We start from the raw sequence: 24109 nt of genomic DNA on the forward strand, positions 1-24109 counted from the left end.
GGAGGAATAGGCACTATTTGAGTCGTCTATCAGAAAAATCTCTTTATAGTGAGTAGCTTAGGACATGACGGCAGTGAAGTCACAGCACTATGGCGAATGTACGTATTAGTGGCTTTTACTGTCACGAATTATGCTGCTGTGTAATTTTACTTCCAGTACAGATTCTCAGAAATATAATTTCCGAAAAATAATTTGAATACAAATTACTATACAATAGATATACCATTAAGGAAAACAAAATTCAAGTTCTGTTGTAGCAAAATGTTAAAATAATTTTGAATCATAAGCAAGATTATACTTATTGATCATACTGTTTTGAAAATATCCTAGGAGGTACATTGACATGAAAATGCAATCTTGAGGGTTTTCTTTTCCCTCAATATAAACCTTAAGTGCCAAGAAGTCCTTTGCAGCTGGTAAAGAGATCCCAAACAACATCTTTTAGCAAAAAGGAGGGCATTATAAATCTCTAGGGCAGGGCTGCCACCAATAAATCTTATTTCTCTTGGTTTGGCCTTGAGAAAACTCTAAAACTCTAACACAAACTCTATTTTTTTTTTCTTTCTTTTTTTTTCAGTGGAGACAGGGTCTCGCTGTGTTACCCAGGCTAGTCTTGAACTCCTAGGGTCAAGCAATCATCCTGCCTCAGCCCCCCAAACTGCTGGGATTACAGGCGTGAGCCACCATGCCCAGCCATAAACTGTATTTTAACACAAAATGTTTCATACTCTAGGTGTTGTACCTTCACAGGCAAACTATATTCAGATATCATATATTCCTCTATTCATGTTCAACTTGTCATTTTCTGCTTTTGCATTTCAGTGGCCCTAAAAAGAGGAAAATAATGTTTTTCTAGGGTTATTTTTCTAGAGAAAAATTGCTCCCCTTATCCTGAGAACTCTACATCCAGAGTGAGCAGTGATAAATCCTCCACCTTAGAACCCTCTTTAAACTTCTATGCCTGCCACTACTTTATGTATGAAACAAACTGTCTTCAAAATTGGACAAACATGACACTGCTTCTCTGCCCGCTCCTCGCCCTGAAGAACAGCGCCTCCCAACAGTGAGTGGCCTCTGAGATGTTCTTTGTCACTCAGATGAAACTAACTGTCCACCTAAGCTGAAGAGCGACAGCACCTCCTGCTAAGAGCGGCATTATCTGGAGAGCAAACACGTAGGAGTATTCCAGAGCAGAGGCTAGCAGAGCCAAAGCAAACCTGGGGTAGATAAGATATCTCTTGGCTTATTTTTGACAAGAATGGCCAAATGCACTCCCAACGGCATATCTTTAGAAAGACAAGGGCCATCAATAGGGCTGTGCAAACATGGCGTCTGTGGGTCAGAGCTGTGGACTAAGTACAGATGAACGGGGCTCATGCCAAGGGCTGAAGGAGCTCAGCAAGGCCTAGAGTTTCCTCTAAGCATTTCTGTAATCAAATCAGTAACTTTCCTGTATCTCTTAAATGGAAAGACACAAAAGTGCAGGTAAGGAGTCTCCAGACAGGGTCCTACCTGTAAGACGTAGCATCTGTGATCTGTAATTTGTATGACATCCCACCCTCCCACCTCCACCCTTGCCCACCAAATCTTACATACCTACAGCTTCTGACCTATTGTGCCAAAGCCCTCTCCAGTATCTGGGGCTGGTGAGACCTGAAGCTAAAGAAGAATGGAAGGAGGAAGTAGGAAGCTGGGAGCCAAGAAAAAGACTAGCTCAGTTCTGTTACTGCATCTGTGTATATCCTGGTTTCTCAACTGGATTACTAGCTCTTGGGAGGCAGGGGACATGTCTCTCATTGCTTCCAGATCCAGCTCACAGATTATTGCCATAGGAAGTACATAATTAGGTATGTAGTATTATACGAATGGGTCAAGTGCTGAATGGGTGTTTCCAACACCATTTTTGGTTAAGGAATATAAGACAAGGACTAAAAAAGGGTTCATAGTGTCAGAATAAATATGTAATAAAGGACCTCATTTCCATGCTTATAATGTCAGTGGTCCCAATACCTGTTTTCCTTAAAAATGAAGAGAAAACCAGTTTTTGAGGCTGGTTTTCAAAAACCAGGGAAAAGTCCCCGTTTCCTCTGTTCCTGTTTCCCAGGCATCGTCTCCATGCCCACTGTCATCTCAGTTGTCCCTATACTCAACTCCCCACTTCCAGGCTCTTTCACTCCAATCCACCCACAAACACTGCCTGTTTCACTTCTTCAAGTTCAGAATGGGTCACTACCCAAGGTCACAAACCTACTGACGCTATTTCTTCAGCACAGTCTCAAGAACAAATTCCACTAGAGATGGGACATGAGGACTCTCCAGCCTAGCCTCAACCTACCAGCCCGGCCTCATTTCCTGCTCACTCTTCTCTGCCCCAGCCCTCTCTAAAGCCAAATGGAAGACTCCTCCTGAGCTATGATTTTCAACCTCTCCACCGTGATCATTCTGTACTTCTTCTCCTGCCAACTTCATTTCTACAAATGCCACCCCAGACACTCACTCCTGGAGCTAGTTCATGTAAACCTTCTTACCCGCAGATGTTTAAGGCATAACCAGGCCATGAATGCTCATAAATTAGTGCTGAAAACACTGTGTGGCACTTAGTAGGTGCTCAGGAGATGTCAGCTTCCATTGTTTAATCAACAAATCATTTTTATTCTTTAAGGACAAGGAAAATTGCATCCTCTCGTTATGACATTTTCCCTTTAGCGCCCCAGAAAAAGGCAGTCCCTTCCTCTGTTGCACATCCCTAAAAACTCACTGTGCCATTTCCATGGCATTTATCACAGATCCACTTTGCATACTGATCTCACTCCCTCTGCTGTGTTCTAAGACCTTACAAGGGTATCCGGAGGAGAAGCTGAACATGAGGAGACTTTGTGACCTACACAGTCCCCAGTGCTGTCACAGCTGAAGTGATTCCTGAAGGAATGCAAATCCTTAAGACTGCAACATTACTCCTCCCTCTTCTTCCTCACACATTTCCAACTCACCAGCGCTGGTCTTTCTAGCACTGTAGACCCTGTAACAACCTGAGCTCAGAGGTCTTTTCTGTTCTCATCTCAGTTTCTCATATCCCACTCTTAACATTGCCTATCGAGAAGGCGAAGAGGAGCTCATCACTGAGGATACTGTAAGTTCTACTGGAGCTCCCTGCTTCTCTTCCCAGTCCTCACCCAGCATCCCTCGACTGAGTAGGTCACTGGAAGTGACACTGTGCATTCAGTAGTCAGTTGAAGACTTTCACCTAAAGGTACAAAGATTAAAGCCTTCTGTTTTACTTGTTGGAAAGCTCGTCTTTCCCCCAGGTCCCTCCCGTCTTTGCTATGTCTCAGACCCACAGTCTGTTCCCAGGACGCATGCGTGCAGGTGTGCATCCCACCCCTGCAGATCCCTCACACTGACTTGATCTGACAGACACAGTCATTCTTAAGATGATCTTTTATAGGGTCACATTTCCCCTAGTCACTTTCTCTGTGTCCATTCTTCAATTCCTGTCTCTTTCCTTTGGCCCCAATTGCACTTAGCCCTCTTCTTCTCTGCTTCCATTTCTTTCCCTCTACCTCTGAGAAGACAGCTAGATTACAAGGCTTAAGATGCTACAGAGAAAGCAGACGTGAGCCAGGTAACCGAATAGGTCTGGCCTCAGGGTCAGGGTCTAGGCAGGGGTAGATCCAGGGCTAAGGTCCTGCATGGCCTGAAGCCAGGCAAAGAGGTGGAATAGAGCCAGGATGAAATGTTGCAGGAGAGCTGAGCTCTAGGAGAAGATACTGGTTCCCACAATGCATACAGACACAGAGACATTGTGATTTTCTGGTACTAGTAAAATCTTGTAGTCTACCATAAAAATCACCAAAATTCTTCACCTGAGGTTCATATAACAAAAGAACTCTGAGGACTGATGGAAAGAAAAGCAACTGATCTAACTGCAGGCGATTTGAGTTTATCCACCAGCCACTGGGTGTCCGGGGCAGGTGGTGAGGAAGGATGTAGCTCAGGAGGCCTGACACAGGGAAAATGGAATGAGCAGGCCTTCTCAGGTTTTGTATTGCAGTGTTCCTGGATTATAACTGAATTGGGACTGCGGTGGCCTGAGGCATATGCGTACGTCTTTGTGGCTCCGGGCCTAGAATGTTTCTGTACTCCCTATAACATCTGACCAAGAAGGCAGATGTCTCTGTATTCATTTCTTAACCCAAGTATTCTTAAAACGGATAAATTCCGATATAATGGCAGCCCTGCTCTAGGGAAAGAAAGACTTTAAAGTAAGAAGTATATATATCCATATATATGTAAAAGAACCATCTATAAACCTTAATTATAAAAGATTCCAGCCAAGCATAATTACAAAGATAAGCGCTTTCTTACCGTCTTTCCAAAGCTCTGCCACAAATCTGTCTGAAGACTGGTGCAAAAGGGTGGCCACATTGTCATTCAGGGGGTCCATGTTCTTCATCAGCCACTCATCTGCCTTATAGTCCACCTATCCCGCACCAAAGCCAAAAGTGGTGAAATGGAGAACACAAAACCAAACACAAAAACAAAAACACTTTAAGCCTCAACCAAAAACTTTTATACAACAGTCCCCAAACTGGGCTGTCTGAAAGACAATATGTTTGTAATATATACTGTATTTGTTTATAAACGTTTATCAGCACCTTTGTTACACCTTCATAAAAATGTAGCAACATTCAAACACAGCCATTTTAATCCAGTTATTCAACATAAGAGCTCTTACCTTCCCTGCATAATGTATAATGCAAAAATCAGCTTTGTCTTTTAGTTGTCGAGGTTTCTGAAACTTGGAGTGGGAACCTTGCTCTTGAACCAGTTTTTCAACAAAGGTTTTATCTGTGGCTTTAGGGAACCAGCATTCTTCATCCAAAAGGGCCAGTACACCAGGAGGGTTCGCCTGATAATGACAGGCAACAAGAATTCACAAGTTTTGCATGCCACTTTAATACTACTGAGTTTGGCACTTCAACTTCTAAAACAATTAGTTTTATGAAGATCCATGGAAAACAGACTGCTAGGATGGAAGGGAATGTCTAAGCCATAACAAGTTTATAATTCAAACACTGACATCTCAAACTGCTAAATAAGTATTAGCATGAAAACAGAGGAGTAACTTATCTCAAACTTATAAATACTGTATGTAAATTGCAAGTAAATGAATTCCAAGCAGATGGCCCCACAAAAGTCACAAATAAAAGAAGCCAGAAAAGCAGTGGGAGTGGAGAGATGAAACTGAATGTTTATATTCAGTGACTGGAGAAATCATTATAACACCTCAACTAGCAAGAATGCTTCAGACATTTTATATCCTTATCAGTTTAAGTTTCTGTTTAAGTAATTTTTAAATTAACGGTATCACTTTATAGTTGGCAAAATATTTTAAACTATTAAGTAAAGTATATGGAAATTGATAAACTAAGTCATCAGTTGCTTTATATATTTGTTTTAACAGGCACTTGACAACCTATTTTATGTGATTCAATGATTACTTCACTGAAAAAAAGTAGCACTTTGGGAGGCCAAGGCGGGTGGATCACGAGGTCAGGAGTTCAAGACCAGCCTGGCCGATATGGTGAAACCCCATCTTTACTAAAAACACAAAAATTAGCTGGGTGTGGTGGCAGGCACCTGTAGTCAGTCCCAACTGCTCAGGAGGGTGAGGCAGGAGAATTGGTTGGACCTAGGAGGCGGAGGTTGCAGTGAGCTAAGATGGTGCCACTGCATTGCAGCCTGGGCAACAGAGCAAGACTCCGTCTCAAAACAAAAAAAAGAAAAGAAAAGAAAAAGTGCTAGATGAATCTATATAGAGAGAGTAGATTAGTGGTGGTTGGAGGTTGAGGGAAGAGAATGTGGAGTGACCACTAATGGGTAAGAGGTTTCTTTCGGGGGTGATGAAAACGTGGCAGGATTAGGTAGTGGTAATGGTTCCACAACTTTGTGAATATACTACAAACATCACTGAATTGTAGTTTTAAAAGGGTGGATTTCACGGTTTGTGAATTATGTCTCAATTTTTCAAAAGGCCTAGAGCTCACCATTGTCTGGAGTGACTTCCTTTTTGGAGGTAAATGACACATGAAAGCTAAATAAGATACTTAAATAGTGATGGTCTATTTCCTAGGGTTATCGTTTATCACCACACTGCAAATATGGCAAGTGTGTGATATAAAACTGAACTCATATCAGTTCTAGGGCACACTCATGAAATCAGCTTTTTGAATAAGACTCTAAGATCAGTTCTCTTCAACTCACAAAGCCTTCATATTTACTGGCAAAGAGTTGGCAATACACACAAATGCTGTTTTTAAAAGTAGCTAGAGGCTATGGTTAAATATAAATGAAACAGTGTAATAATGTGGTCAGAGAAAGGGATAGGGGATCTGAATGCCTGCGGGTGGAAGCTGAGGGAATCCTTCTGCAATGGAGATCCTTACCCCAGGACTCCTCCACCTGAAAGAATTGTCAGGGCTTCAGATCAGCTAAAAGAAGACAGTAATCTGAGGCAACTGGGATTAGGTCACTTTAGAGGAGCTCAGAGTGGCAGGTAACTCAATCTACCCCAATCACACAACAAGTGTGAGAAATGAAGTTCCACGTTAATGTTAATATAACAGAAACATCCTCCTTTTACCCTCACTTTTACATTCTTAGGCACTTTTAATGAGAAGTTTCCTAAATTCTGACACAGTATCTCAAATAAAATTTGCATTTTTTCTAAATGATTTGGTGACAGCGTGATTATGAATATCATTATTGTGTCTCCTTTTTATTTTTTCCACTTCATCCTTCAATGTCAAGATCTCTATTATCATTCCTTCTCTTAACTGGGTATTTCCAAGAGCTGTAAGCTGAGAAGCCTATGTTTCTGAATATTGGTCATAGGTTTTGTGAGAGCTTTTGAACTCAGAGGTTTGCCTGGTACCAGCCTACAATCTTGCGAGGCAGGCGTTGGGATTATCTGAGATGAGGTAAGCCTGGCACGGGCCTGTCAGGTGCCACCACAGAGGACATTTTTATGGCATTTTCCGTCTAGAAGGTATTGTTTTCACTCTCCATTTTGCAAGGAACATCAATGGGATCATTATCCTATGTCATTCCACAGGCTGTCGTTAAATTCCCCGTCATCATAAACTCTCATGGGGTTTTAAAAATGTTATGTTTTTATTTATTATTATTATTATTATTTGAGACAGAGTCTCACTCTTGTCCCCCAGGCGGGAGTGCGGTCGTGCGATCTTGGCTTGCTGCAACCTCCACCTCCTGGCTTCAAGCGATCCTCCTGCTGCAGCCTCCGGAGTAGCTGGGATTACAGACACCCGCCACCACGCCTGGCTAATTGCTTTTTGTATTTTTAGTAGAGATGGAGTTTTACCATGTTGGCCACGCTGGTCTCGAACTCCTGACCTCAGGTGATCTGCCTGCCTCGGCATCCCAAAGTGCTGGGATTACAGGTGTGAGCCACTGTGCCTGGCCATGTTTTTATTTTTAATCAGATTTTATATTTCTATGAATAAGTAGAATAATCCTCAAATTGAGGTACAGAGTGAGTCAGCATTAAATCTTGAATTCCCTCCCTCCCCTTTCTGAGCAATCTCTCCTTTAAATTAGGACTATTTAGGCAGGGAATAAAGGGTCCACTCTAAAGGCTTAAGGAAGAGCCTAGAAGTACCAGTACAAAGAGTATAGGAAGGAAAGAAGGAACGAGTTAACTAGTTCTACTCATTGCCTGTCAGTGTCTGGGCATAACTGGTGACTAGGAACATCATGACTTCCCAGCTCCAATACTTTCTGAATGCCCAGCTGCTGTGGTTTCAATGTGTTCCCCAAAAGTTTACATGTTGGGAACCTGATTCCTAATGCAGCAGTGTTGAGACAGAAGGCTTTAGGAGGTAACTGGATCACGGGGGCTCTTTCCTAGCACACGGATTAATTCGTTCAGGGATCAGTGGGTTGTTGAGGAGGTAGGTTAGTTATCATGAGAGCGGGTCTGTCATAAAAAGCTAGTTTGGCCATTTCTTAGGAGCCCCCCTCGCCATGTGATGCCCTGTGCCACCTCAGGACTCTGCCGAGAGTCCCCACCAGCAAGAATACCCTCATCCAATGCAGCCCCTAGACCTGGGACTTCCCAGCCTACAGATTACAAGATATCAATTTCTTTTCTTTATAAATTACTCCGTCTTAGTTATTCAGTTATAGTAACAGAAAACAGACTAGGACACTCACCAAATAACTTCCCTAAAATACCACTTTCAGTGTGCTGTTCGCCTGCTAATTTCTGACTATAAACCTCATCCCTGGAATGCTCCCTGCACAGCATCTACACCTGTAATACCTTCCACAACACTGCCAGCCTACTTTGTGGCCTTTGCCTTTTTCTGAATTCACCCAGCATCACTTAGAGTCGTACACAGGAACCAATGAACTCACCACTATGTTGTGTTCTGTTCTCTTGCTTCAAGATCAGGTTCTTGAGGACCAAGGCCATGGTATATACCATCTCATATCCCCATGGCACCCCCAGTCTGCATTTCTAGGCCATCACTGAGGATTTAATAAATTCTTTTCTTTTTTTTTGAGATGGGGTCTCACTCTGTCACTCAGGCGGGAATGAAGTGGTGTGACTATATCACTGTAGCCTCCAACTCAGGGCCTCAAAGGATCCTCCTGCCTCAGCCTCCTGAGTAGCTGGTACTACATGGACATGACACCATGCCTGGCTAATTTTAAAACTTTCTTGTAGAGACGTAGTCTTACTGTGTTGCCCAGGCTGGTCTCAAACTCCTGGTCTTAAGTGATCCTCTCACCTCAGCTTTCCAAAGCACTGGGATTACAGGTATGAGCCGCCACACCTGGTCCAATAAATTGCTATCTGGATCTTATTCTACTACAATATTTACACTCAAGGGCTGGAAAATAATTAAAAACGTAAACATCAAACCCCTTCTACTTCACTTATTTTTTGGGGGGAACAGGGTCTCACGTTGTCACCTAGACTGGAGTGCAGTGGTACAATCTTGGCTCACTGCAACCTCTGCCTCCTGTGTTTAAGTGATTCTCGTGTCTCAGCCTCCCGAGTAGCTGGGACTACAGGCACATGCCACCACATCCAGCTAATTTTTTGTATTTTTAGCAGAGATGAGGTTTCACCATGTTGGCCAGGCTGGTCTCGAACTCCTGACCTCAAGTGATCCGCCTGCCCCAGCCTCCCAAAGTGCTGGGATTACAGGCGGGAGCCACCGCACCTGGCCTTCTACCTCACCTATTTTTGCTTGGAGTTAGTTATTAGGGTTAAAATGTTTAATTACCCCATCATTTTCACCTTTAGAGTACAATTATTGTGTGAGAGTAAAAAATACATGAAAAAATAGTAAAGTATTTTGTCCTAGAGGATAAAGCAAAAGAAATGCAATTAAGTAACATTAAGAATTAATATTTGTAAGACTCATTTAAAGGTCACAAAACCATTAGATTTAAAAACACTCTAAAAACATTTTAAAAAATAAGACAGGTAATGTTCCATTTGGAAGACTTTCGGCACAATTATTCCTATAAAGATATTGACCTAGCAAATTTTATGGGTTCTCGTCCATCCTAAAATAAAACTGCAGATACATAATCATTATATTCTTAAAATGTAGGACTTCCAGTGTCATATGGACACATACAATGAGCATGTCAAAAAACATATCATATAGTCATCAACAGTATCAATGTGAAATACTCCCTTCCCTTATTTACATAAATACCCAAACAATTCTTTAGGCAACAAAGCAGTGATGAAATGGAACGAAATGTGTTCATGTGCTTGTGCATGCACAAGTTACCTGGAAGTCACTACAAGCATGCCACCTCTAAATGACCCTGTAAGGTACAAAGAAGCAACTCTCCTCACAACTATAGGTAATTTAAGATTTTTGCTATAAATGTGCCTTGAAAGGTAAAATGATTTCTTATGTATTATAAAAGCCAAATGAAAATTATCCATTGCTTTCCTTAAACTCAAATTTCTAATGTGCTGGAACTACATCTCTAATATGGGTGAACGTCTTCTAGGTTCTTCCTTTTCCCGATGTGCCACTGCTCCTCCTGACTGTGGGTGCTGTGCCATCCACGATCTCTAGCCACGAGACCTCCAACACCTTCAAACATGAAGAATACGAGTGGCAACCAGAGACTGAGCAGCAAGAACCAGAAGCCTGCTGTACCTCCTAGGAGAAAACTCTGAGTTATTCAAACATACCTACTTAACTAGTGTTAGAGCTTTCTCTACACTACAGATGTCAGTGCTTAATCATGTTTTAGTTTTTCTTATATTTTGGCAGATAGCAAAATAAAATAAATGAAGCTGATACCTTGTTGAGCAAAAGCTAAATAAGGAGTACAGAACCAGATTGTCAATACTTGCTTGAGATCACATGGAGTCGAGTTCCAAAAGTGAATGAGTTATACACTCAAAGCTTGAACGTGAATGAGTTCTATGTATTTTTACAGAACATTAAACCACCAAGAAAAGAGTTTCTGATGCTTTCTAAGATTGCCACTAAAAATACATCTGACAAGACTTTCCTGAGAACAAAAACTTCACATTAAAAAAAAAAAAATCTGGCAAAATAAAAACCTCTTTGTACTTTAAAAGGCCAAACCTCAGTTATCTGCAAAATGGATTTACATGACACGTCTTATTCTCAGCTAAATAAACTATCAGGTGGAGCTCCACATCCTTTGAGAGGTACACACAAATGCCAGCACACAGGGCCATCTGCAGTCTGTGCGGGCCGGAGCCCACTATCCAGTATACCCATGCGAGCAAGGACAGGAATCAAGCTGCGAGGTGAGCTAAAGAAGGGTTTTACTGGCATGCTACTGACTTTTAAATTCTGTAGATATTTTATCAGAGTATCACCTTTCTGGAAAATTTAGATCAGAAAAGTATTTCACCACTGAATAGCTTGGGTAATTTCTGTCTCGGGTTATGCCACTTAAGGTCACTGCTTGAATGGAAAATGACAGACAACGAGCAAGACAGTGCTCTTACAGGCCTCTCTATCAGGTCGATGCACGGCTGCAGGTCCAGTCCGAAATCGATGAAGTTCCACTCGATGCCTTCGCGCTGGTATTCCTCTTGTTCCAGGATAAACATGGTGTGGTTGAACAACTGCTGCAGCTTCTCGTTGGTGTAGTTGATGCAAAGCTGTTCAAAGGAGTTCAGCTACAAATGTCAAAGAGTAATTTTCCAAACACGGGGAGGCAGAGGGAAAATGGGAATAATTAGTCAGGTAGTTATAAAACATGTTTTCATTAAAAATTACTAATTAGGTATGAAGTACATGATTGCTTCTAGCTAATGACAGTGACTAAACCAGGTGGGGTGGTCTCCCAATCCCTCTCTCACACACAGCCTTTTTGAAAAGGTAAAGAGAAAGAATATACTGTCTATGGCCGCATTACTGAACTGCTAAAATGAAAAGATAATAAACTTAATATGCTAACTGAATGCTCTGCAAGTAAAACAATTCAGTTCTTATTAGTTAATGGTTAAGGACTATAAATAAATAAATGAGACAGTAAGAAAAAGAAGAGAAACAAAGGCTTGGAAAAACCAGAGGCAAAGGGAGGTGAGCGAGGTGGTGGGCGTGCATCTAAGCTGGGGTGGAGAATGCGTCTGGTTCTGTCCCACTCCACTGTCACTCAGGCTGCAGGAAATTGTTGTTGGGAGCTCAGCGGGGCCTGGCACACGGAATGCGCTTAGTATGAGGCTCTGCATTGCTTCTCTAAGCATTCCCTTCCCTTATCAAATATTTGACCTTTGCAATATCAAAAGTGATATTGCACTGCCCTCATAAAGTGAATTTGGGCGTTTTTCATGTTATTGTCATTTCTGTTCCTTCTCTGTGAACTCTGCCCATTTTTTAAGAGAAAAATTGATTGGGTGAATGGATAGATGGGTGAATTAATAGGTATAATTTTCTTAATCCTATACACTAGAAGTGCTCAACCTCTTTCCTGCTTCTATACTGTTCACACAAGCTGCATGTGCCCATAAATAACCTCTTTCATTACAAAAAGTGATTTTCAATTAAAGAAGATTTAATCCATCTCCAAGGAGTTGATTTAGAGTCTGAAAAAGCCACTCCAATCTTTCCCATTCTCCAGGAGCTGTTAAATTCACTACTTCAGAATGAGGTCATGTAAGGAGGGCAGGGGCAGTGCTTGCCTTGCTCAACACTGTATTTCTAGCACACAGAACAGGCCTCATATTTACAGACTGCCGGATTCTGCTTATTCCTGTTCATGTAGGTGAACTTTGCTTTGCCTCAGGATGATGACATCATATTGCTCTGTTTAGCCTGGGCTATGACAAAGAATGGTGGTTTTTTTTTTTTTTTAAGGAGTCTCGCTCTGTTGCCCAGGCTGGAGTACAGTGGCACAATCTTGGCTCACCGCAACCTCCGCCTCTGGGGTTCAAGCAATTCTCTGCCTCAGCCTCGGGAGTAGCTGAGATTACAGGCGTCTGCCACCATGCCCAGCTAATTTTCGCATTTTCAGTAGAGACGGGGTTTCACCATCTTGGACAGGCTGGTCTTGAACTCCTGACCTCATGATCTACCCGCCTCGGCCTCCCAAAGTGCTGGGATTACAGGCGTGAGCCACCACGCCTGGCTAAGAATGGTGTTTTAAAAAATGAATTTCTACTTGTCTTCCATATTTAAACTACCAATTATAATTTTAATTGATATTTATTTATTTATTTATTTATTTATTTTTTTGAGACGGAGTCTCGCTCTGTCGCCCAGACTGGAGTGCAGTGGCCGGATCTCAGCTCATTGCAAGCTCCGCCTCCCGGGTTTACGCCATTCTCCTGCCTCAGCCTCCGGAGTAGCTGGGACTACAGGCGCCTGCCACCTCGCCCGGCTGGTTTTTTGTATTTTTTAGTAGAGACGGGGTTTCACCGTGTTAGCCAGGATGGTCTCGATCTCCTGACCTCGTGATCCGCCCGTCTCGGCCTCCCAAAGTGCTGGGATTACAGGCTTGAGCCACCGTGCCCGGCCTTAATTGATTTTTAAATCAATAATGCATGGTATAAAATTCAAAATGTACGCAGAATTGCACCAGTCAGTTTCACTTCAGTGAAACTTATTTGTTCTCCCTATAATCAACCAGTATCTCCTATTTTTGTGATTCTTCCAGAAATATTCTATGCACTCAGAAATGTGCGTATGTGTGTGAACCTTGCTTTTTTTTTTTTTTAACTTAACAATGTATCTTACTACATTGTGGGATCTTTCCTTAGGGTATAAAGCCAGCCCATTATTATTTATATTTATATTTATAATGGATGCATAGTATTCCATTGTATGGAGCTAACATAACAATTTGAACCAATTTCCTAAAATAATACTCACTGAACAACTTAGCATTTTTACCATCTACATAAATGTAACACTTTCCCATCGAGAACAGGTATGTCTCTTTACTTGTTCAAGTCTTCTTTTCTTTTTTATAGCAGCACTGTAACGTTGCCTTCATTTAAATCTTGCCCATTTCTTTTAAAATTTATTTTTAGGTGTTTTGTCTGTTTTTGTTGCAGTTGGAAATGAGGATCTTTTTTTTCACTATATCTTCTGATCATTTATGTAGAGGAAAGTGACAGATTTTTTTAATGCAATTTGTACCCAGTCACTTTTCGTGATTTCTCAATTTATTTACAAATCAATACACATTAAAGCAATCTCTTAGAGTGGCAGTGGCAGGTTCAGTATTTATGAGGATAGGCTTATAATTTTAAAGGGGTTCATTTTAAAATAAGACAATTCAATACCCAACAGTGACTAAAGTTAACACATGGATGATCACAAAAAGCATTTCATATTTGTGCCTTACTATATTTACATGGTTCACATCTATATTTATGGAAATAAAGATATAAATTTTTAGATGCCCAAAATTTTATGCACTTCCCTGCAAAACTGTAGCAGGTGTGTGACTGTGAACCTTTTCCGCATTGATGATGAGTAAGTGTTTGGACAAATCTAGTCAGATCAACAGTGAAATCTATTGTTAAACCCTGGTTATATCCGCAGTACACAGATCACTGCCTGCCCAGGTGCCTCCCTCTCACTTTGCTCCTCTCCTGATTCCCCAGCCAAGACCCGTCATCTTGCTCGTGTTCCACTACACTGGCCCCCTTGACGGCCTCTCAACTTGGCCCCACACTTTACTCCACGTCTCCAACTCCTCTCTCCCTCTGGTCAGCTGTATCCAGTCACACTGGCTTTCTAGCAGCTTTGAACATGTGATAAGTTCTGTCCCATACAAGACCACTGGAATTGCTCTCATTATGCTGGCAAACTGACCGAGGCTGGCAGCGTCTCATCCTTCAAGTAAGCCTAACTGTTGCCGCTGCAGAGGCACCTTCCCTGAACAGCTATCTCAAGCTGGCCTCCCAGTTCTATCACAGCACCCTTTCTGCATTCTCACAGACCTGTGGATTCACTGGTTATATGCTATTTATTGTTTGACTCTACGAGAATGGCAGGGACTATATCCCCGGTGCCTGGTATGTGCTGGGCACATGGTGAGCTTTAATATTTGTTAAAAGAACAAACAAAAAGAAGGAAGAGCAAGAGGAAGAGGGGGAAGAATACCTCAAAAATTTCAAATCCAGCAATATCCAGGATTCCAATGAAAGATGCTCCCTGACGTTTGGTCCTGTCCAGAGCTTTATTGATGCGATGAACGAGCCAGCGAAAGAGCCGCTCGTAGGTAGCTTTTGCCAATGCTTCTACTGCAAAATCTGCCTGCAATTAAATCACCACAGCCTTTCATTCTGGAAACCATCTCAACAAAGCATAAATAGCTGTTTTATGGAATTTAGTGTTATACAGCACTCAAAAAAGCTGAGATGGCAGTCACTACTTAATCATGTCTCAGTTTTACACATCAATAGAAGGCAATATTAGTACAATTAAGTGAACACTGGGAATAATGAATTTGGGGGATGGGTAAAGATGCCTAATACAAATACGCTCCTCCCCATGCGCCTGGGTTCTGGGCGGCACCGTCCGCCCTGAGTCAGCTCAGTCAGCTGGCACTTTCTCTCTGCCGTACCACCCAGCACAGGGACAAGGTGGCAGGCGCCCTTCTGCTGGCCTGGTTCCCAAAGTATGCAGATTTGTCTACTGGATTATCTATCTAGTTGGGGAAAACTGGATTATAATTTGACATTTACTTTTTTAAAAAAAATTTTAAATCACCTTTAAAAACATTTTTTTTTTTTGATACGGAGTCTCGTTCTGTTGCCCAGGCTGGAGTGCATGGTGCAATCTCAGCTCACAACAACCTGTACCTGCTGGGTTCAAGCAATTCTCCTGTCTCAGCCTCCTGAGTTGCTGGAACTACAGGTGCACACCACCACACCCAGCTAATTTTTGTATTTTTAGGAGAGATGGGGTTTCACCATATTGGTCAGGCTGGTCTCAAACTCCTGACCTCAGATGATCCACCCACCTCAGCCTCCCAAAGTGCTGGGATTACAGGTATGAACCACCGCGCCTGGCCCCTTTTAAATTTTTTTGAAAATGAAAAAGTAAATATACTAAAAAAAAATACTCCATTAGTATCTAAAAACACCTATGTAAGACAGTTTGTATGGAAGGCCAAATGGCCATGGCTTATCATTCAAACAAATCAGTAATAAGAATGAACATGAAACCTACTTGTTCTTTGGTCTGGGCTTTTTGCACATAGTCTCGGCCGACCTTGATCCGGGGAGTCAGGATGGCCCGAGTAAACTCCATCACATTCATCCCAAGAAGATGGCAGAGTTTCTGTGCAACTGAAGTGTAAAAAGTCTCCTAAATCCTACATTTTTTACTTATAATCTACTCACAATATATTCAATAAACACTTGAAAAACCTTAGTAATAATTAAATTGTATTAATAAATAAAAGTCTTAAAATCAGAGAAGTTTTAGGTCTAATGAAAAATATCTTCCATCCTTTCAAATTAATACACACTCATTTTTAGGCTACAAGAGACAGCTAGTCAGCATTTGACTGCCTTGCCTATTTTTTCATTTTTTTAGATGCAGGTTCTCACTATGTTGGCCAGGATTGAGTGTAGTGGCTATTCACAGGCGTGATCTCATGGGAGTTTTGATCTGCTCCATTTTCAACTTGGGCTGGTTCATTCCTCCTTAGGCAACCTAGTGGTCCTGCTGGGAGGCAACCATACTGATGCTGAACACAGTGTAGACAACCGATATGCATAGCACATGACGGCCTAGAACTCCTGGGCTCAAGCCATCCTCCTGCTTCAGCCTCCTGAGTAGCTGGGACTACATGGCCACCATGCCCAGCCTCCCTGCCTTTACAAGAGTGACGTGACCTGATCCTCTTCTATTTATGGGTCATTTAAAAATTTCAAAGCCAAGCTATACTAATATGTGCCTTACTCTGCATTTTAGATGGCTCCATTTTTAGTCTATTTAACCATGGAAAAGCCATACGAGGATGGAGGCCCAGCCGCCAATCAAACTACTTTGATTGAATGACAGATGAATGGTCCTGGAAATCAACAGCCCTAAAAGGAGGTGTCACAGTTTGGCCAGGAAATGATGACCAAGAAGCAGCAGGAGAGGCAGGCCCCTTAGAAGAGCCACACAGAATTAAATTGTTATCAAGCCTCAAATTGGTTACAAAAAAGGATTATTTCAAGGGCAGATAATGTGACTTTATGTCAGCCTTCACCTGCCACAGGGGATTGTGGATGCCTCCATGAGGCAGGATAACTAACTTGTTGGAATAATCAAGTAGTCAAGGCAATATAGAGATCCTTACTTTTCTTTTTCTCTCAGACCATCTGAAACAAACTGATATATATATTTTTAATATATATTATATATATTTAATAAATATAATTTAAATACATTTATATTATATTTATACTTTATATTAAATACATATTTAATAAATATATAAAAATATATTTGGGTCACAAACTTTTGTTCCTGACCAATGCAAATTTAAAACCATTTTCAACATTTAAAAATGAGAACATTTCCTTTAAAACCTAGATTTCCATTTTTCTTTGAAAAGTCACTTATATTTGGCAACACTGGGCCTATAATCCTGGCAAGGTGCACACTGGCTGGAACTCAGCAGCTGCAGCTCCCTCTCAGGCAAGCGTGTGGCCTCCTGCGGCTGAATTCTCCTCCCTCAATTCCCAAGGCCACCTCCATGCTAAGGCAGAGACTTCTGCTACTTTTCATCCTACGCCCTGTCCCCTGTCCTCATTTAGAGAATCAGGGGGACTCTCGTGTAAGCACACGAGGTTGTCAGTCTACTCTTGAGGGTCCCTTCGGAAATGCTTCAGAGGTGCTTTTATGCTTGCACTGTAACACGTTCTTGGAGAGCACAACAAGCCACTGAAATAGAAATAAAGTCAGTATTCATCAGTTTACCTGTATTTTCTGGCATGGAAGCTTGATCAGTATTTCTCTCCTTTTTGAAAGAAATATTTCCAAACTGTAGCACTGAAGATACTACTTTAAGCATTGCTTCATATTGATAAAAAGAAAAAAAAATTAATATTGCCTCAAAATGTAGCGGAGACATATTCTCATTTATTTTGTGCTAAAAATTAGCTATACAAAACTTTTCAGTAAGATATTGTCTTTTCAGGATTTCATACCATTCATTAGTTTCCCAATCATTTTCTAGTTTAGGTGATTTACCCCAAATGTATAAGGCTTAGGAAAGTGAGTATCAGAATCTCAGAGAAATCACACATACACAGAATCTCTTCATGAGAGAAGCCCATGATATGCATTGCTTCCATGGTCTCCTGGAAGTTATCTTTGTCTTGCTGTCCCGGAATAGGAATATAGCCATTGGAGAGAAACCTGTAGTTATTAAATCCTTCGAGAAGCAAATCAGCTAAAAGGAAATATAATGGAAGAAAATTTAATAAATACTCATGAAGACAACTAAGCCACACCTGCATACAAACTGTGCTGTTACAGGAGAACAGTGGTCACCATGCAACCCACTGCCAGCAAAATGTTTTTTTTTTCTTTATATATTCATGTAAATACACAAACATACATGTTTTTGTTATCTGTACCAATGAAGGAAAATGATGATGTTAACGATGCAAAAACCTTAACAGGAGTTTTGGGGATGGCAGTTTGTACAATGTTCTATTTGAAATCGGTTATCTGGGAAATGATGTCAATTTTCCAGATGATAAAACTTTATTGTTTTCAGATTTAAATATTTTAGCCCTCTTTTTTGAAGGAAAGCTTTTAAACCCATATTCTATATTCCTATCTTAGCAAGTAGTTTGCAGCAAACACTATGAAGTGAATATGAAAACTACCATGGACATAAGCTAAAGATACAGTGCTGTGGATCAAGCAAGTCCCAAGCCCAGCAAAGGCTCTGAAACTCTTTCGCCAAGCCTGCTTGCATGGTGGTTAACTTGCTTTTAGAATGATGATGTGATGTGGTGCAGCAGACTGTCATAACAGGTACCCACACTGACTACTTGTACTGTAGGAGCCATTAATTAAAGAGAACTTACTCTTTTGACAAATGCATTCTTGAGAGCCAAAGAATATTTCTCAGGAGTGCTCAAAAGAGCAGGGCTATTTATCCATATGACAGATATGCAAATGTGCTCCCAGCTTTCTTTGTGACTGGCTCTCTTGCTCTCCTGCAGAGAATTTCTGCAGGTCACCCTGTCCCCTGATTCTTGTCTACATCACATTTCACTTCTACAGGGTACTGCCTGCTGCTATCTTTTTCTATTTCTTTCAACACTTGGATCATTTTAAAGAATTTATTCCTATTGCAGTTATTGCCAGTCGGAAAGCCTGAGCATTTTCTTCTCTTCAGTGTTACATGTCGCATAATCTTGAATTTTTAGTCTCTCCTTGGCAGTAACTCTTATTTTTTTTGTTGCTTGGTTTTTCCCTTACAGGTCTTTCTCTGATTAATTTTTGGGTTCAAAAGTTTCACAGATGTCTGTGGTTAGCAAAAGCCTAGACACCCGATGAGAAAAGTTTTTACTATATATGTGTCTATTTTGATATCTAGATAATATATATAATAATCACGCAGAAACACTAAATTTGAGAATCAGAAGAGATGGGAAAGTTATGCATCTTCTCCTCTCTCATATATTTCTAACCCAGCAAAATTCTGACCCAGACCTGAGCTCTCCTTTGTACCTGCCCAACTCCTTTTTTCTTTTTTTTGAGACGTAGTCTCGCTCTGTCACCCAGGCTGGAGTGCAGTGGCCGGATCTCGGCTCACTGCAAGCTCCGCCTCCCGGGTTCACGCCATTCTCCTGCCTCAGCCTCCCGAGCAGCTGGGACTACAGGCGCCCACCATCACGCCCGGCTAGTTTTTTGCATTTTTTAGTAGAGATGGGGTTTCACCGTGTTAGCCAGGATGGTCTCGATCTCCTGACCTCGTGATCCACCCGTCTCGGCCTCCCAAAGTGCTGGGATTACAGGCTTGAGCCACCGCGCCCGGCCTGTACCCGCCCAACTCTAAACTTCTGGTCCTTGTGATTCATGACATTCAATCAATCAATCAATCAATATCCACCACAGGTTCTTTCTAGTACTAGTGGGAGCCATAACATATATTCAGTTGTAAATCTAGAAATAAAAATATATATTCTACTTAATTTTATTAGATAAATTTCTTTTCCCTTACTTTCATATTTTAAAATGTTGAAAGAGTTGTAAAATACGCATCATTTATCTTCTAATTTAAATTTTTTTTAAAAGAAATAAAAGTACAAAAGATTATATTATCTACAATACCTGCTGCTTAAAATAAAGTACTTACCCCATGGCATGGAAGTTCAATTTCATTTTGCTTTTCATGATTTAACCAGCTGGAAATTTGTTGTTTTGTGTGTAAAAAACTGTTTCCCAAAATTGTTTTTTCTCAAAAAAATATTAAAAGAGATATTCCAGTGAATATAAAATAGTAAAAACCTTTGTAACTTACACTTTAGGTGTTCTCCTGCTCCGGATAACAACTGGTAAAAGATATGAAAAGTACGTTCATCTTTTGCTTGACGAACAGCACGAGACTTTTCCAGAAGGTCTGAGCAAAGACGGTTAAGAATTAAATTATTTAATATTATTCTTAAATAAAGGCCCTTACAGTGTCTGTAAATTTAAATCATAAAACATCTTCTTTCTCTGATATATATAAAGTATCCTGCAAAGAACTATTCTAAATGACTGTCCTCCATCTGGGAAAAAAGAAAAATGGATGCAACTTATGTTCCTCACTGATCTTCCAGAATCATTGGTCTGGGAAGGAACTTAAAGATTATACGTGCTTCCCTTACTCAGCTCCACTCTACCTCATCCTTCCCCTAACTTGGATTACATTCAAAAGAATACCACACTATACGAGGAACTGTAAGAAGCTATTAAAAATGAAGGCGGGAGAAACTCTACAATACCAGATTAACACAGTTTTATAAATAAGGAAGCCATGGTACAAGGAAATTCGTCAAAATAATATAGCTAATAAGCGGTACAGTTAGGAATCAAAAATTTCGCTTGACTCCAAAATGTATGCTGACACCACCCACAACGCTACCCTATTGAAAGCCTCCTACATGAGGGGTACTCGCCCCTTCACACTCAGCAGCGCACGTAACTTTCCCAAATGCCTTGACAGCTATGACGAGGTTAAGCACTAGTCTTCCCTGCGCTGCTCTGGAGAACCAGTGCGGCCAGTAACCACACCTGCTGCTACCCACCCTGCCTGGGCTTCCCAGGGGGCAGGTGGCAGAGTCCCCAGCAGCTCCTGTGTTGTTTCACACCACTGCACGCCCAGCTGGGTATCTTATCTGGGGCTCAGATCCACAGTTCTTGATGCTCCAGGAGTGCGTATGGGTTGACAGTCACACTGGCATCTCAGAGAATGTGTATTACAGCTTTGGAAGAAGATTGCCTCTCTTTAGGTAAATCTTCTCTGGGGCCACCAAAGTGAATTAATTCTGTATGTGCCAGATAGCCTGAATTTTAAGTCAGACTATCCCACACATCCTCCACGTCTGGTGAAAGACACATTCATATGAATCATGATCTGACATGCCTGTATGAAGAAAGCTCAACTGCAGAATCATTCTCCTGTCATTTTCAAGTATTTCCAGATTTTGCTGGCTGTGACTCTATTTGGAAGCATAAAATACTGTTCTTAACCAGAAAATCATGGTCTATCCCTCGAAGGATAGAAACAATGTATTTCTGTCACTGGAGATTATTCTAACAAGTACCCGAAAATTGTCATCTATATATCTTTCTAATCGGCACATTATCATTCAGAACCATTTCTATTTTCTTACATCTCCAATCAAATGTGTTTTATCTAGGTATGTATGTGCATACACATATATAAATCTTCTTATGGTCATTCTATGCAGGTGACATTTCTTAGGACTATTCTATGTATTTGACATTTTTTTCTCCAGCTTTATTCTACTTAACACGAATTGAGACTACTTTAACTCTGTAATCTTGTAAGGATTATTTCAATGAGTGCATGTTCATCCTTCTAATATCAGAAATGCATGGTAAAAAGTGGGCTAACAGTAACAGGGGGAGGGCAACTGCATTCATCTGAATGTCCTATACCACACAAACACTGTGGCACTCTCCACTTCCCCAGCCATGTGAATAGGTTATGGCCTGGTTTTACAAACAACAAAACACTTCGGAGTTAACATTCAGTAGTTGAAAATATTTGAACAAGGCATGCTATCTCCGGGCTCAAGTTTTATCATCTGGATACTGGGAGTGACGTCACAGAGGGTTGCCATGGGGTTGTAAGAAGACTCAATCATTCTTTATTTTGGGTTATACATTTATGAAAAAGGATACATGTTTCAATGTTGGCCCCAACGATATAGCCAGTTACATCAAAGTTGATCCGAATAAATTTGCCCTGAAAATAAATTAAAAAGAGAAAATTGAAAATAAATAAGTACATGCTGGATATGAACACTATAATAAACTAAGAAGACAACAAGCATCCATGAATTAGTTAGAAAATAGAAATCCATTCAAGAAAAACAAAAACAAAACATAAAATTTAACCCATAAAAATAAAAAATAGTAAAACAGAATTACTTCTTTAAAAATGCTGGATTAGTCTTATGAAACAATTTTACAAATTTCTAAGGAATATTTGATTTCTTTACTATATATAAGCGTTTTAGGGAAACAGAAAAATAGTTATTATTTCATCATTCATTTTATAAAGTTGTCATAACACTGAGCACCCAATCTGTTAAAGATATTACAAGGAAAGGAAAGCAAGCTGGGCGTGGTGGCTCACACCTATAATCTCAGCCCTTTGGGAGGCCGAGGCGGGTGGATCTCCTGAGGTCAGGAGTTCGAGACCAGCCTGGCCAATACGGTGAAACCCCGTCTCTACTAAAAATACAAAAAAAATTAACTGGGCATGGTGGTGCATGCCTATAATCCCAGCTGCTTGGGAGGCGGAGGCCAGAGAATCACTTGAACCCAAGAAGCAGAGGTTGCAGTGAGCTGAGATTGTGCCACTGCACTCCAGCCCGGGTGACAGAGTGAGACTCCATCTCAAAGCAAAACAAAAGCAAATATGGTATGGTTATATCTTACTTATAAAAATATATATAAGGAGAATCGCTTGAACCCAGGAGGTGGAGGTTGCAGCGAGCCAAGATCGCACCACTGCACTCCAGCCTGGCAACAGAGTGAGACTCCGTCTCAAAAAATAAATAAATAAATAAAAATACATATATATGGGGCCATATTAAACATTTTGCAAAACAAACACAATGATCAAGAATGTTTATTCCAGGACTGCTAAGAAGGGCTGATACCAGTAAACACACCACTATTATTCTTCATATGAACAGTCAAGGGATTGGAGGGCTTCCTTTGAGGAAACTGACAAGCTGTCTCAAGTTTACTGGGAAATGGAAAAGGACTTAGAATAATCACAACAATTCTGAGAAAGAAGACCAGGGCTAGGGGAATCACACTACTTGATTTCAAAAAGCTATAAATTTACTAAGACAGTGTGGTATTGGTGTGAGGACAGAGATACAGATTACTGAAACAGAAGAGGGTCCGGGAATTGATCATGTATGTAAGTTAATTCATTTCAACAAAGGTGTCAAGGTAATTTAATAGGGAAAGGACAGTCTTTTCAATAAATGGTGCTTGAAAAATATGCAAAATGAAAGAAAAAAATTAAAGGAACCTAGACTTTTACCTTATGCTACATATAAAACGTAAAGCAGATCACATACCTAAATATATGGGCTAAAACTATAAAACTTCTCAAAGGAAACAGGAGAAAATCTTTATGACCTTAAATGAGACAAGGATTTCCTAGACAGAATGCAAAAAGCGTGAACCATAAAACAAAAAACTGGCAAACTGGATTTCATCAAAATTTAAAACTTTTACTCTTCAAAAGATACCATGAAGAAAACGAAGAGAAGCCACAAACTGGGAGATAATATTTGCGAAACACATGGGCTGAAAGGCTTGTTGCCAGAATATACAAAGAACTCTTATATTTCAATAGCAGGACAAACAACCCGAGAAGAAAACTGGGTAAGTGATTTGAACAGACGCTTCATCACAAAAGACATGTGAGTGACCAATAAGTATATGAAAAGATGTGCGGTGTCATTAGTTACTAGGGAAATCGAAGTAAAAGCAGCCACGACGAGACACCACTATATAACCACGAGAGTGGCTACACGTTTTAAGAAAGACTAGCAAAGACACAGAACAACTAGAACTATCAGACAACCCTGGCGAGAAGGCAAAACGGTACAGCCAGTTGGCCGGTTTCTCATGGTGTCAAACACAGATGACTCTGTGACCCAGCAATTCCACCCCTGGGCGGGGTTTCACCCACGAGAAAGGAATGCATGCATCCACATGGACTTGTACATGAATGTCCCCAGCTACTTTATTCTTAATAGCCCCAAACTGGAAACAACCCAAATGTCCACCAGCTGGCGAATGGATAAAGGCGTTGTGCTAGATTCACACAATGG

General features: G+C 40.9%; 1 protein-coding gene across 2 annotated transcripts in view; it reads right to left on the reverse strand.

Annotated features, from left to right (window-relative positions):
• MYH10 (myosin heavy chain 10) overlaps nt 1-24109 on the reverse strand; it is a 153355-nt gene that overhangs the window by 55646 nt on the left and 73600 nt on the right. For both annotated transcript variants that reach the window (XM_030923661.1, XM_010362445.2), the window contains exons 7-15: nt 21930-21993; nt 20038-20136; nt 17806-17949; nt 17475-17570; nt 15729-15847; nt 14658-14810; nt 11048-11221; nt 4736-4909; nt 4366-4480 (exon numbers count right to left, since the gene is read on the reverse strand). In XM_030923661.1, coding sequence (XP_030779521.1) covers nt 4366-4480; nt 4736-4909; nt 11048-11221; nt 14658-14810; nt 15729-15847; nt 17475-17570; nt 17806-17949; nt 20038-20136; nt 21930-21993 — 1138 coding nt within the window. The remainder of the gene's footprint in view (nt 1-4365; nt 4481-4735; nt 4910-11047; nt 11222-14657; nt 14811-15728; nt 15848-17474; nt 17571-17805; nt 17950-20037; nt 20137-21929; nt 21994-24109) is intronic.

This window comes from Rhinopithecus roxellana, chromosome 19, assembly GCF_007565055.1.
Source record: "Rhinopithecus roxellana isolate Shanxi Qingling chromosome 19, ASM756505v1, whole genome shotgun sequence".
Taxonomy (NCBI): domain Eukaryota; kingdom Metazoa; phylum Chordata; class Mammalia; order Primates; family Cercopithecidae; genus Rhinopithecus; species Rhinopithecus roxellana.